Here is a 15,802-nt window from a genome sequence, read left to right on the forward strand (position 1 = left end):
AAATGGACCAGTGAAAAGAACACGCATATTTACGCATTTAAAGAAATTAAATACAGAAATAGCCTTTCTACAGGAAATGCACTTACGTACTGAAGATCATAACCGGCTGAGGAAAACTGGGGTTGGCCAGGTCTACCACTCCACTTTTAACCATAGGGCTAGGGGCACAGCGATAATTATTTATAAAAGAATACAATGTACTGCATCTGGAACGATTTCAGATCCCCAAGGGAGGTACATTATTGTATCTATTTAATACACCAGTAGTCTTGGTCAGTGTTTACGCACCCAACTGGGATGATGTTAACTTTTTAAAAATGTATATTTTCCTTATTACCGGAATTAAACACTAACCATCTCATATTTGGTGGAGATTTAAATTGTGTAATGGATACAACTATGGATCGTTCCAACCCTAAAACTGTACCCCTTTTAAAAATGTCTCAGACTCTTGCTGGTCATATGACTCAAATTGTAGATCCATGGAGGTTTTTATTTTCTGATAAAAAAAAGAATTCTCTTGTTTTTCACATGTCCACCAGACATATTCAAGGATAGATTATTTCTTTACTGATAAAAGGCTTATCCCCACAATAAAAAAGGTAGAATGATCTGCTATTGTTGAATCAGACCATGCCCCTGTAACTCTTTGTAACACAGTTTGTATGTATGGGAAGAAGGAGGCGGGAACCGACGAACATTCAAACAAAACTTTAATATAAAATAAACAAAGAACAAAACGAAAGTAATGTCGGCAGAGCCTCATGGTAGCTGGCCACACAAACATAACAAAACATAAAATAAATTCCAGGCCTGGTCCTCTCTCGTCCTTCACTGTCGTCGCTCCTCCTTTTATGCTTCCGAAGCTCCTCCGTGAGAGACTCAAGGCCGGTGCGACTCGCAGCTGATGCTCATTACCACTCGTGTCACCGGCCTCGCGCCGTTACCTCAGGGCTCTCGCCCGCCCTGCTCGTCACATTCTTGATATTTGTTTTTCCTATAACTAACCATTGCAGCCTGTGTGGAGGCTAAATACAATTTTACTTTCAGATGCAACCTTTTGCCAATTCATATCTAGCGAGATGAAACAGAGACACTGAGGCTGAGTTAGAATCCATGTGCAGTTGTTTATTGTAGACAATAGCAATAAACAGATTTAGAAAAACAGGCAGAGGGTCAAAACCAAAGGAGCAGTCCAATCTGTCGACGTACAAAGGGGTAGTCCAAGAAGCAATAGTGAGAAGGCAGGCAATGGGTCTAAACCAAAACATCAGTCCGACAGGGCAACCAAAGTGAAAGGGATAATCCAGGTAATCGGTAAACAGAGAAGCAGGCAAAATCATACACAGGTAATCAGACAGAATAAACAGGGAAAATAATGCTTGGTAAGGCAGGTAAACTGGCAATACTTCGCAATGAGGCTTCTTCTTCTTAGTTTTATGGCAGATTGCAACCATGGCTTATCAGGTGCATACCGCCACCTACTGTATCGGAGTATGTAGCATGGATATGAATCTACTTTATATAAAAAATAAAAAATAAAAAAAAAATCTATCTAAATCCTATAATACATCCCTGTATCCTTCAAATATTCCACGACAGCATCCTGCGCTTTTTTTAACCCCTTCTCCTGTTTCGCAATGAGGCTCAGCGTGGTCTCTAATTAAAAGGCCAAACAGACAGGAAGTGGAACATGGTCAGTATTTTGGTGACTGCTCCCTCTGCTGGCCTGGCGTTAAATGCGAATGACAATTTTTTTAACTAACGAATAAAACAATATATAGATTCTATATCACCATCATTATTATGGGAGACATTCAAGGTTGTAATAAGTGGGGAAATCATATCGTACTCTGCTTCACGTAATAAAGTAAAGAAACAAACAATCACCAATATGCTATGGCTCCAACACCAGAACTATATAGAGAAAAATTGAGCCTTAAGACAAGATATGATTTATTATTGACAGAAAAAACAGCGTGATCTATTTTTTTCCCATGCTAGGTTTTATGAACATGGCGAAAAAGCAGGTCGTCTTCTCGCCCAACAGTTAAAAAGTAAATCAGCATTCCAGCTTATTCCCAAGATTAGGAAAACATGTCAAGAAATGACAGTGATCCCCTAGAAATTAATTCTACTTTTCAAAAATTCTACTCATATTTATATACTTCTGAATTTCCATATGATGAGGCTTTTATGTCAACATTCCTGGCTAATGTAAACTTGCCCTCAGTTAAACAATATCAAAAGAGTAATCTGGACAAAACTATACAACTTCAAGAGATAGAGGATTCAATTAAAGCCATGCAGACTGGTAAAGCTCCGGGACCAGATGGGTTTCCCCAAATTCTCATCAAAATTGTCCCCTTTACTTCTTAGTATGTTCAATCACTCTATTGAACAAGCGACACTGTCATCAAGTCTTTCACAGGCCCATATCACAGTTCTTTTGAAGCCAGATAAAGACGCCCTGGATTGCAGTTCCTATAGACCGATTTCCTTATTAAATGTGGATGTAAAAATTGTATCTAAAATATTGGCCTCTAGAATAGAGCATATAATTCCAGATATTATTTCACAAGACCAAACAGGCTTCATTAAGGGGCGTCACTCCTTCATCAATATTCAAAAACTTCCTAATGTTGTGCATTCTTCTGCGTCAGAGAGTAGTCCTGAAGTGATTATTTCTCTTGACACAGAGAAAGCATTTGATAGAGTCGAATGGAACTATCTATTTGCTGTGTTAGACAAGTTTGGATTCGGCTCAAAATTCACTTTCTGGATTCGCTTACTTTATCATCAACCAAAAGCAGCCGTAGTCACAAATAAGATATGCTCACAATATTTCTTTCTTTCCAGAGGCACACGGCAAGGTTGTCCCCTTAGCCCTTTACTATTTATTTTGGCTATAGAGCCACTATCTTCAGTACTCAGATCATCACAGTCTATTAGTGGTATTAAAAGAAAGGGTGTTGAGTATAACGTTTCTTTATATACCGATGATCTATTATTATATATAACTAACTCACTGTCTTGTATCTCTGAGATTGTGAAAATATTTAAAGACTACGGGTCTTTTTCAGGTTATAAACTAAACTTTTCCAAAAGTATATGCTTCCCTATAAACCAGTGGTCACCAACCTTTTTAAGCCCAAGATCCCTGACGTCGACCTTTATGAAAGACAAGATCTACGTGATAGAAAAAGACAGCCCAGACTGTATTTAGTATTTTTTTTTTCGTGGCCAATTTAGATTCTTATTTATGTATTTATTACAAGCAAATTGCCCGATTCTGATACTGGTTGCAGATATTTATTATTAATATTATCCTATTATAATAAACTAAAATACATAGCCATTTCAAATTAGAGGGAACCACTGCTTTTTAATCACAATCCAAACAAAGATGCTACACGTTGCATGAGCAGTTGTTTTTCATTTGAATTAGATTTAACTTCAAGATTTAAAGCAAAAACATGACGGTCTGACTTTATCTTTGTGAAATTATATGCTACACACACACAAAAGCATGAAACAAAAACAACAGGCTGAATGAGACATAAATTCACTCTCTGACAGCAGGTGGCGCTTATGGAGCAGCAGTGATACAGCGTTTCTTTGGTTACCGCTGTAAACAGCTGAACTGCGCTAATAATTAGCTAACGTTACATTATTCTGAAGTAAGAGGAAAATAAAATTCCATCGAAATTTCTCTGGAGACAGTAATTCCTTTTAGAGATGAATTCATAACTCCTCACAAACCAATTCAATATTTATATTTTCTTCCTATATTTCGAGCATCGTGAACAGTCAACTGCTCTGCCTGCTACAGAATTTTCTCCTCTTCGCGTCCGTCTTCAGCGTCTCTGGCCTCTTGTTAACGGCCTTTTACAGACTCATGCATGATGTGGACTATAATCACTGTCCCAGTAGCTCCCGAAAATAACAGAAAAAGAAATACAAAAATACAGTACAAAGACTGGAAAAATGCAATGTATTTTTGTACTCATATTTCTGTTATTTTCACGAGCTACTGGAATCGACGGGTTGGCGACCACTGCTATAAACCATATGGCAGATCAGATTATGGATACAGACTTTCCATTTTGCATATCAAAATCAGAATTTCAATATTTAGGAATCAATAATACTCATTCATATGGTCTGTTTAAAGCAAATTACAGTCCCATACTTAAAAAACATAAATCTGACTTCCACCAATGAAGTGTTTATATATTTGTCTTTAGCTGGAAAATCAATTGTCTTAAAATGAATGTGCTACGCAGATTATTGTATTTGTTTCAGAGTCTTCCAATTTTCTTGCCAAAGTCCTTTTTTCAGTCGAATAATAGGTTGCTGTCTTCCTTTATATGGGGGGCAAAAAACCAAGAATACTGTAATGAATCCGGCCTCTGTGGTTCATTAATAGCTAGAAGGAGAATTCTCTTAGAGTGGAAATCACCCAATCCACCCAAATTGTCATTATGGCTTAGTGATCTAATGATGTTTCTAAAAACTGAAAAAATTAAATATTTTCTTAGGGGATCAACCAGAACATTTTACAAAACATGGGACCCTTTAATAAACTATTTTGAGAATAATGTACTCCTCCCTCTTTAAAGTAACTTGAGAGATTTTTTTTTCTCTCCTTGTGTGTGTGTATTATGTTATTTATTATTAATTTTTCCTAGCATTTGGGTTTGTTGTGTTGGGATGGGAATTTGTGGGTGGAAAATGTATAAAAAGCAATGTCTTTAGAAGTGTTTTTTTTTTCACTGAACACTTTTAATGTACCTTGTTCTAATAAAAAAAAAACATTACTAATAAAGAACATGTTTACCAAGGACTAATATACATGTGATTATCAGAGAGATGATCTTACCTCAGTATCTCCAGTTTACAGTGAGGATCCTCCAGTACAGCAGAGAGCAGATGAACTGAATCTCCTACTTTATTCAAAGACAGATCCAGTTGTCTCAGGTGTGAGGGGTTTGATCTCAGAGCTGAGGCCAGAGCAGCAAAACCTTCATCTGTGACTCCACAACAACTCAACCTGTAGAGACAATGCCACAGATCTCAAAACATGATCATAAAACATGATCATAAAACATTATTTTTAAACAGTATTTTTAAGATCCGTACTAATACAGTAAGTATGGAGTAAACAATATTTTAAAAACAGTCCCTGCTGAAAGATGAATGTGATGAACTGAAAGAATAAATCCAGCATGTTCTTCATTTCTCAGTTCTGAATGTGTTGAGATTAAATCTGTTTAAAGTCAAGAGACTGAAATGTTGGATAACACTTTATAATAACTGCACACTATGAAGCATTAGTTAAGCATTAGTAAATAGTTAATTCATCATTTATAGTGCATTAATATACATTAATAAGCAGTTTATGAATACAGCTATAAATGCTTTGTTCTTGATTTTAAGCATATCTATAATGTGTTTCAAAATTGTATTTTCATACTTTACTAATTATCAATTTATCATTTCGAAATTAAGTATTACATTATTTACAAACCAGTTATTTAGGAGTTGTTAGTGGATCATGGGATCATTTAGAAAGTGTAAGTAAATGATTAATAAACTATTTAAACATACATTTATGCATCTTAATATTTAGACATATAGTAATAGTTACTTAGTGTATTCCTTCTGTATTTCATGATTAATTTAGGTAGTTATAAAACATTTAGAAATTGTCAGCTAACAATTTTCTCTCTTTTGTGTGGATGTAGTGTGATGGTTTGCACTACTTCTACAGACACAAAAAAGGTAGAATTTAACAAGCAAATCTGGGGATCATTGATAAAAAGTTAAAAATTACATTACATTACATTACTAATAAAGAATATGTTTACCAAGGACAAATATTTATGTGATTATCAGAGAGACGATCTTACCACAGTATCTCCAGTTTACAGTGAGGATCCTCCAGTACAGCAGAGAGCAGATGAACTGAATCTCCTAGTTTATTCCCAGTCAGATTCAGTTCTCTCAGGTGTGAGGGGTTTGATCTCAGAGCTGAAGCCAGAGCAGCACTACCTTCATCTGTGACTCCACAACCACCTAACCTGTAGAGAACAATGGCACACTCTTCACTCTCTCAGTTCAGATCAACAGGTACAAGTCACAATTCTACACAGACCATTAAATATGCCTAAATTTATATTGGAGATTTATCACAGTCATAAAAAAGTAATAAAGAAATTAAAAAAGCTTTCAACACCTGTGCTTCAAAAATCCCAGTTTATATTGGAAGTTTAATCATATGAGAGTGTAGGGTCTGCACAGTTTCAAAGATGAGCAGGTCCCACCATAAACTGTGTTTAAGCCTCAATTCAGGGAACTTTGGTTTGTAAATCTCACATTAGCTCCGGCCTGGTGGACACTAATGGATCACGAAACCCTTTTATGACTATTTCGATAAATTCCTGAACATTCCCTTCGCGACTTCAAAGGGGATGCGGCCATCTCGGATCGGGTTACTACGAGCCAGGCCTGCATTCCACAACAGCAATAAAATAGAAAATACACGCACACAGACACGCATCCAGACTGTTATGCACAAATATGATTGTACCCGCAAATATGAATGTATCTGCCATTGTAGTTCGTGTTGCGTTTATGTATTACTAGTGGAGAAGTGTAGAAATGACTGTAGTGGGTTAATTTTCATGTTAAACGATAGTATTAGAGTATAAAGTGTATCTTCCTTAGATTCTGTTGGACACCTGTCAAGTTTGGTTTCTCCGTAAAGCTTTTGATCAGCCGTATTCACCAAGGTATGTCACATTGCTGTATGAAGAAAGTACATCCCGATTTGATATATCATAAATTATGCAAATCAAGACACAAGACAGGACAAAGGAAAGTTGAACCCGCCAAAATTGCAACGCTATTATTGGCGGACGTTATCAAGAAGGCCTTCTGGTCTGTTGTCATGACACGCGTCTCTTCGTTGCACAATTTTCCTGCCATCAAGACGGACTCTCTTCTTTATTTTCCCATTACATTACTCTTCAGTTTAAACCTCGTTTGAAAACCCACCGATGAACAACCCCCTGAAGAAGGACCAATTACCAAACTGAGTGCTCTGAAACTCTAAACCACAACAACGAACCGATATGCAAGTATTAACTTCTTTAAGATTTTAGATACTGAGTTTCCTTGCTGGCTCCCAAAGGTTTAACTGTTGGTTATAATTTGCCATTCTTTGATCACCTCTCTTTTCCTGCCTTTACTTTCGCTTTGTATATATATGTATCTACTTGTGTTTACATAGCCATATAACCTTTGTATTATTAATTTTACATATTAAATACATTATATCCATGCTTTTTGTTCTTTTGCTCATTCATAAAACCCAGGTCACTTTAACGTTTCGATCTAGCACAATCGCTTCACGTTTGATGCTATCATAGGAATTTATCCTCGTGGCCAGAGGATAACATTCCCTTTATAATAGTCTGTGGAAAACTTAACAGTTTGCTGGACAAACTGGGGTATAGTTTCTCTAAAACAACTATTAAACTAGAACTGACCATATATGTAATTAATTATGATTCATTGTAATTGATCCACATATATGCACCTAATTGCCTCTTGGGTCGACATATGTATCATAATTAATCATAAAGCTTTATGATTTATTATATTCATATTTCACCCATAAATTGATTAAATAACTGTAAAATCGCTACAAGAGATACAGAGGAAAGATGATCTTCATTTGTTGTTTGTTAATTATTGTATGATCCACTGATGTGGCAAGAGCAGAACGAGGGGTGACAACTCTTTCCATGGTATATGTAATAATTTTTTATTCTTCTATAACATGGGTCATTTTTAAGTAATCCATGTCTGATTAGGATTGAAGCTAGAAGCTAAACTCTAAACTCTGCTCTACTTGTAATGTCAGGCTCCAGTCCACCTGAATATTGAACTCTGCCACTTCCTGTTCCTGCCACATCAGTTCCTATCTTGTCATTTCCTGTCACCCTGCATTTAAGCCATGTGTTTGCACTGCTACATTGCGATTTCTCTGCCGTGCTAAGCGTTCTTCCATACATCCATTATTGACTATTGTTATGACCATTGCTTTTGCTCTTTGGATTCACGTTTTTGGATTACTGTTTTGGATTTGTCTGCCATTGTATTGTTTTGCCTGTGTTTCGAGCAAAGCCTGTGACCGGACTACAAGTTGTGACTATTGTTTGGATTTTATGCACAGATCCTTTAATAAAGACCCGCTTATGGAATCCACTCAGCCTAAATCCTCCTTACACTATTACATAAAACATTAGAACAACATGAAAGTGAGTAAATGATGACAGCCTTTTCATGTTTAGGTTAACTATCCCTTTAAATATGATCTAAATTAAGAATTATGACAACAATGTTGCTGAAAATGAACGTACCATGAGGTCCTACTGGACATGCAATGAATATTTCTGTCTTCCTAATGCTACCTTCTGCGTTAACACTTTAGAATACTGTTCCATCATTAATGATTAACTACACAGGAACATATGAGTAACGCATTACTACCGCTCTAGTAACTCTATAAACTCTGATTAATGAATTAGTAAGTAATAGTGCTCAGTTGAATGTGGAAGTTCACGATTAGCTAATAAACAACTACTATTATTTTTTTAATACCTCCATACCTTCCATACCTTTTCATACTCAAGTATTGACACAGTCCGTCCTCATTTTTGCTAGATAACAGGTGAGCCAGGGGAAAGCACAATATTATACATAAACCTCTAAAATCACTACGCAATATATGAAGTGAATGAGTGTAAACACTATGAATGAAATGAGCACAAATCAAATATCTGTGTTGCTTTTGCCTCTCCGTGTGTCTCTCAGAAATCAGAGCTTGGCAAGAACAAATCAACTAAAATACTACATCATACACATGTTCTACAATTTGATGCGTATATTTAAATGACTTAAACCTTGTACGATATGATACACAAATGAATGAAATAAGCACAGCAAGGTCACAAATCAAACAGCTTCATTCCGTCTCTGTGCGTCTCTCAGAAACCAAACCAGCTCTCTGTCAAGAGTAGCCTAATAATCAAAGATACACATACATTTTCTACTTCATTTTATCTATTTAAATGTTTAAAGCTTTGTATGATATGATAGGTTACATATTTCTCTGACTCTCTCTCTGAGACGGCATTTATGCAGGTACATTCTGTAGAATTTGTTCAGATCTGCATTTTTCTTTTCTTTTCTTTTTTTAACTTCCATGTTCTCTAATCCACTATTTATAAAGTCAGATTACATTTCTCTTATTTAACATTTATTAACATTTTAATATTACTGATTTAGTTAGCATTGCCTATACGAGGCTATCGGCTCCAACAGTTAGAAGATATTTAAATAATGTCACAGTGCTCTGAGACTTGGGGTAAGATTCAATTGCATCTTTTATTTAGGGATATCCAAAGAGAAGTACAATGCCAGGCAAAGGGTCAAAATCCATGAAAACAGTCCACAAAAACAAAAAAAAGATAAACTGAAGACAACTGAAACCGGGTATAAATAGGCAGAAACAAACGACATAAGTGAAAACAGCTGTGAACAATGAACAGTGATTAATCCAGAACAAAGAATTTTGGGAAATGAAGTCAATGATAAAGAGAGGCAAAAGTCCGGGGTGGAGTGCCCTCAAGTGGCTAACCAGGGCACTCCAACTGGTGTTCATGACATAATCCCCTCTCTAAGGAGCGGATACCAAAAAACAAAACAAAAATTTCAGGAGGGAGGTGGAACGGAGGAGGACCAGGGGGAGGGATGGTGGGCCAGGTCTGTGGAGGGGCTGGGGAACCAAAAATTAAGGCATAGCAAGTGGCCAGTCTGAAGTCGGCTCAGCAGCTGGCCAAGGCAGGGCAGACTGCCACCACAGCAGTGCAGACGGGCTTGAAGGCCTCCACGGCAGAAGCAGACAACAACCACTGCAGCGCAGACAGGCTTGAAGACCCCCACGGTGGAGCAGACGACCACCACAGCCGTGCAGATGGGCTTGAAGACCCCCATGGCGGAGCAGATTACCACAACAGCTGTGCAGATGGACTTGAAGACCCCCACAGCAGAGCAGACGACCACCATAAAAGCGCAGACGGGCTTGAAGACCCCCACGGTGGAGCAGACAACCACCACAGCCATGCAGATGGGCTTGAAGACCCCCACGGCAGAGCAGATGACCACAACAGCTGCACAGATGGGCTTGAAGCGCAGTAATTATACCTCTCCACCCTGGACCAAAACTTCTGGGTGAAAGCCCGCACCTCCATTCCTCTCTGAGCAAGTGTATTCAGACCTCGAGGACAGGCCTGACTTTCCCGAGCACCAGCAGATGGCCGAATTCTCCTGCTGCTGGATCTAAACAGGATCGAGGTTTTTGTCACGGTGCTCTGAGACTTGGAGTAAGATCCAGTTGCAGCTTTTATTTAGGGATATCCAAAGAGAAGTACAATGCCATAGTGATTGGTGCTTTTGAAACACTGCTTCATGAAGCTTCGAAACCTTTACGAACCTTTTGATTCGAATCATTGGTTCGGAGCTTGTTTCAAACTGCCAAAGTCACGTGATTTCAGTAAACGAGGCTTTGTCACCAGTGGGGGCGATCTCTGTGAACTTTTTTCTCTGTGACCTTTTTTTTTTTTTTTTTTTTAAATCAGATAACATTTTAAGCTGTCATATGGTCTTGATACAATGTGTCCCACCTATGGGGCATGTTGTCACATTTCACTTCCCTTTGTTGTAGATTTTCCCCTACGCATCTGACTTAAGATAAACCGGGTGTCCCAGACACCCATGAATTTATACTCTACATATTTTTCAATACCTGTTTGAGTCTATCGATGTCTCGAACCTTTTTGAGCACTATCACATTAGGGAATAAAATCTTTAGTGCTCCACTAAACTATCACTTGAGTAATGGAAATAAGATTCTGTAGTGTCTAGTCTGCTGCATAGCCTAACAACCAAACAGACTCCAGACTATGCCTTAGATTATGCTTTAATCACGGCCAGAAGTCCTCATATTAATCACAGAGAATCCCACAAGCAAAAAGAATACAACAGTTTAATAGGATAGGGCATGGCAAAGCGTTCTACAATATGATTGGTTCTTCATATGTATGATCTGCCCAAATCATGTGTTTATTAGTTTGTTGGTTACTCAGTATCATGGGGCTATGGTTGTCTTGCTGTCCCTAAGTTTATTTTCCCTTTTCTTATATTTGGACATGACTCAAACACATACTGACTTAGGCCCAAGGTTTGAGGACATTTAGGCTTCAAAAACATATAGTGGGTACGGAAAGTATTCAGACCCCGTTAAATTTTTCACTCTTTGTTATATTGCAGCCATTTGCTAAAATCATTTAAGTTCATTTTTTTCCTCATTAATGTACACACAGCACCCGATATTGACAGAAAAACACTGAATTGTTGACATTTTTGCAGATTTCTTAAAAAGAAAAACTGAAATATCACATGGTCCTAAGTATTCAGACCTTTTGCTCAGTATTTAGTAGAAGCACACTTTTGATCTAATACAGCCATGAGTCTTTTTGGGAAAGATGCAACAAGTTTTTCACACCTGGATTTTGGGATCCTCTGCCATTCCTCCTTGCAGATCCTCTCCATTTCTGTCAGGTTGGATGGTAAACGTTGGTGGACAGCCATTTTTAGGTCTCTCCAGAGATGCTCAATTGGTTTTAAGTCAGGGCTCTGGCTGGGCCATTCAAGAACAGTCACGGAGTTGCTGTGAAGCCACTCCTTCGTTATTTTAGCTGTGTGCTTAGGGTCATTGTCTTGTTGTAAGGTAAACCTTCGGCCCAATCTGAGGTCCTGAGCACTCTGGAGAAGGTTTTCGTCCAGGATATCCCTGTACTTGGCCGCATTCATCTTTCCCTCGATTGCAACCAGTCGTCCTGTCCCTGCAGCTGAAAAACACCCCCACAGCATGATGCTGCCACCACCATGCTTCACTGTTGGGACTGTATTGGACAGGTGATGAGCAGTGCCTGGTTTTCTCCACGCATACCGCTTAGAATTAAGGCTTCCGTCGGGCCACTCTGCCATAAAGCCCTGAATGGTGGAAGGCTGCAATGATGGTTGACTTTCTACAACTTTCTCCCATCTCCCGACTGCATCTCTGGAGCTCAGCCACAGTGATCTTTGGGTTCTTCTTTACCTTTCTCACCAAGGCTCTTCTCCCCCCGATAGCTCAGTTTGGCCGGACGGCCAGCTCTAGAAGAGTTCTGGTCATCCCAAACGTCTTCCATTTAAGGATTATGGAGGCCACTGTGCTCTTTTTTTTTTTGTAACCTTTGCCAGATCTGTGCCTTGCCACAATTCTGTCTCTGAGCTCTTCAGGCAGTTCCTTTGACCTCATGATTCTCATTTGCTCTGACATGCACTGTGAGCTGTAAGGTCTTATATAGACAGGTGTGTGGCTTTCCTAATCAAGTCCAATCAGTATAATCAAACACAGCTGGACTCAAATGAAGGTGTAGAACCATCTCAAGGATGATCAGAAGAAATGGACAGCACCAGAGTTAAATATATGAGTGTCACAGCAAAGGGTCTGAATACTTAGGACCATGTGATATTTCAGTTTTTCTTTTTTAATAAAAATGTCAACAATTCTGTGTTTTTCTGTCAATATGGGGTGCTGTGTGTACATTAATGAGGAAAAAATGAACTTAAATGATTTTAGCAAATGGCTGCAATATAACAAAGAGTGAAAATTTAAGGGGGTCTGAATACTTTCCGTACCCACTGTAAATGTTATTCCTGCAAGGAAAAAGAATGTTGGTTATGATTAATTAAAAACTTCCATCACACCTTCTTTCAGGGAAAATAAATAAAAACTATACACTGTACTAACAAATCCAACAGGATTGGCACCCCTGATTTAGATTAACGTGATAGACACCTGATTTATGGTACCTGCTTCTGTGCATCAAAATTAAACGTAATATTCAATTATTCATTTGGTCATATTCATTCTCTTCAGGCTAAAATAATTTAATATAACGAATATGACAAAATATTGACTAAATTTAAATGATATATTTAAAGAAATGTGAAAATGAACACTGGTAACAGATCGTGAGATCAGTCATTTGTGTACACCTGTCATTTCTGTGCTGAGATTTAATGTTTACAGAACATTTTACAGAACATTTTGTAATTTTAGTCCAAACATTTACATCAAATGATTCATCTTACTGAGGACAAAGACACATGTGACTATCAGAGAAACAATCTTACTTCAGTATCTCCAGTTTACAATGAGGATCCTCCAGTACAGCAGAGAGCAGATGAACTGAATCTCCTAGTTTATTCCCAGTCAGATCAAGTTCTCTCAGGTGTGAGGGGTTTGATCTCAGAGCTGAAGCCAGAGCAGCACAACCTTCATCTGTGACTCCACAATTCATCAACCTGTAGAGAACAATGACACACTCTTCACTCTCTCAGTTCAGATCAACAGGTACAAGTCACAATTCTACACAGACCATTAAATATGTCTAATATATGTCTTAAATATACTAATTTGTTGTTTGTTATTTATTGTATGATCCACTGATGTTGTGGTGAAGGCTCAAAACAAAATCAACTTTTTTCAATGATTTCAGAACAAATACAAAATAAGAAAAGAGAGGAGCAGGTTGTCATGTTTTGTCTGTTCATATGGTTCTTTGTATTTAGTTTCTTTGTTTGTCCCTGTTCATTAGTTACCTTGGTTACTCATATGTTCATTGTTCACACCTGTTCCTTGTTTTACCCCAGATTTTTCAAGTGTATTTATAGCCCAGGATTTCAGTTCCTGGTTGTCCATTCTTTTTGTTGTTTTGATGGTTTGTTTCTTGGTTCTCTTGCATTACTCTTCTCCAGTTCTCTGTTATATTGAGTTTACTTGGTTTTCACATTAATATTACTGTATTCTCAACAGTTCTTTACTGTAGAATCTGTGTACAATATGTTAATGTAGATTTTGTTTTCACAGTATTATCACTGTATTTTTAACAGTTTTGTACTGTGTAAGCCACAGTATGTTACTGTAGATTGTCAATGCATTCTAGGAAAATAGTAGCCTACTGTAAATCTAAATACAGTAAAAAAATTACCTCAAAAAACAACCACACCTTCTCACTCAACGGCTCTGTGACAGACTCATCGTGAAAATGAAAGCACACAAGCGTATGGTAGCTTAACTAATTTTTTAAAACCTTTTAATTGCTTTATACATTTTATTCTGATGTTATTTGCAGCATATAAAGCTATGTTTTAGTTACAGTTTTTTTCCAACTGCTTACACACGTTTTCAAAACGTTGTCTCTTTTTTTCAAAACTTTACACACAAATCCAAGAAAGTCCCCATGAAAAAACAAGCTTATACATAAATCATACAGAATTATGTTTTCTGAAAATCTAAAATAGCAGAATGTTTTCTGTCATGGGTAGGTCTAGTGGTAAGGTTAGTGTAGGGGGATAGAATATACAGTTTGTACAGTATAAAAACCATTATGCCAATGGAATGTCCCCATAAAACATGGAAACCCAATCACATGGAAGCAGCGTCAGTTTCTCCACATGCCTCCTCCTTTGCCTGAAGAAGTGTTATGTTGACATATAGGTACAACGATCATGCACTTTCCAGCAAAAAATCCTCAATAGGGTTTAGAAATGATGAATGTGTTCAAAACCTATAACTTGACCTTTGGCTTATTTATAGGCCTATTCTATAGTCATGATTGATTGGTGTTAAGTAAAGCAATAAGTGTGGAGGAGTTAGAGTGAGGCATTTTGATTGGTTGTGTTTGTAGAAGGGAATCAAGATACTTCCTGTTAGATTTTTGTGTGTTACATAGAGAATTGTGTGTTGTGTTTTGCAAAAGTGTTATATGAAATTGAAAAATTAGTCAAAGGCCAATAATTAGTGTGTGATTTTGCAGATTTGGTGTGTAGTTCTGCTGTTTGAGTGTCAGGTTTTAAAAATCGTGTGACATGAAAAGATTGTGTGTGTAAGCAGTTGGAAAAAACTGTAATACTTTTCCGTAAGAATGGCTGTGCTAACTGGCCTTTTCTTCCCACAGTGTCGAAGGTAGACCAGCGAGGGAGGGACTCATCATAAAGATGAAAGTCCAGGGGTGTGTCCAGGATTTTATACTAGGGTTGGTAAAGAGCAAAATGAAGTGTGCCAACTAGGCTTGCCATGGTATAGGCAAAACTGTTTATACTGTATTATGATAGACAATACCAGTATAATTTTTTATACAGTATAATTTTTGTATACTGATTTATACTGGGAAACTTTATGATATTTTTCACACTCAAGTTTCTGAGTTGACAACTGCTAAGATTTTAGTCATTATCTGTTGGCAACCTTATCTTGTAAACTATTTGACTTTTGTTGTGAATGTGTTTATAATCATTATTCTTTGGTGTTGTACTGCTCAACTTAGAACATTAAAAGGATCTCCCCGCTTGGCTCCGGACACTTATAAATGGTGTGAACAACTTGGAATTTTACGCAGACCTCGCTACATACACCGTTCACGGAAGAAACTTCGGACTTATCACTGCTCGTCTTCAAATAGTATTCCGGTTATCTGTACTAACACCCGTACTTCTAGCAAAATACAACAGGAAAAACGTTTAATCAACTTTGGGAATCTGAGACCATTACGCTTCGATCCCGTCCTTGGACACTGCAATATTGCATCTTCAGATATGCGATGTGCGCTACTAAACACTC

General features: G+C 37.6%; 2 protein-coding genes across 3 annotated transcripts in view; both read right to left on the minus strand.

The window, feature by feature from the left end:
• The window catches only part of LOC125258304, a 725,453-nt gene that overhangs the window by 72,753 nt on the left and 636,898 nt on the right, over positions 1–15,802 (minus strand).
• Positions 1–15,802, minus strand: part of LOC125258310 (ribonuclease inhibitor-like) — a 53,177-nt gene that overhangs the window by 19,661 nt on the left and 17,714 nt on the right. For both annotated transcript variants that reach the window (XM_048175218.1, XM_048175217.1), the window contains exons 5-7: positions 13,315–13,485; positions 5,913–6,083; positions 4,883–5,053 (exon numbers count right to left, since the gene is read on the minus strand). In XM_048175218.1, coding sequence (XP_048031175.1) covers positions 4,883–5,053; positions 5,913–6,083; positions 13,315–13,485 — 513 coding nt within the window. The remainder of the gene's footprint in view (positions 1–4,882; positions 5,054–5,912; positions 6,084–13,314; positions 13,486–15,802) is intronic.

This window comes from Megalobrama amblycephala, linkage group LG22 (genome assembly GCF_018812025.1).
Source record: "Megalobrama amblycephala isolate DHTTF-2021 linkage group LG22, ASM1881202v1, whole genome shotgun sequence".
Classification (NCBI taxonomy): domain Eukaryota; kingdom Metazoa; phylum Chordata; class Actinopteri; order Cypriniformes; family Xenocyprididae; genus Megalobrama; species Megalobrama amblycephala.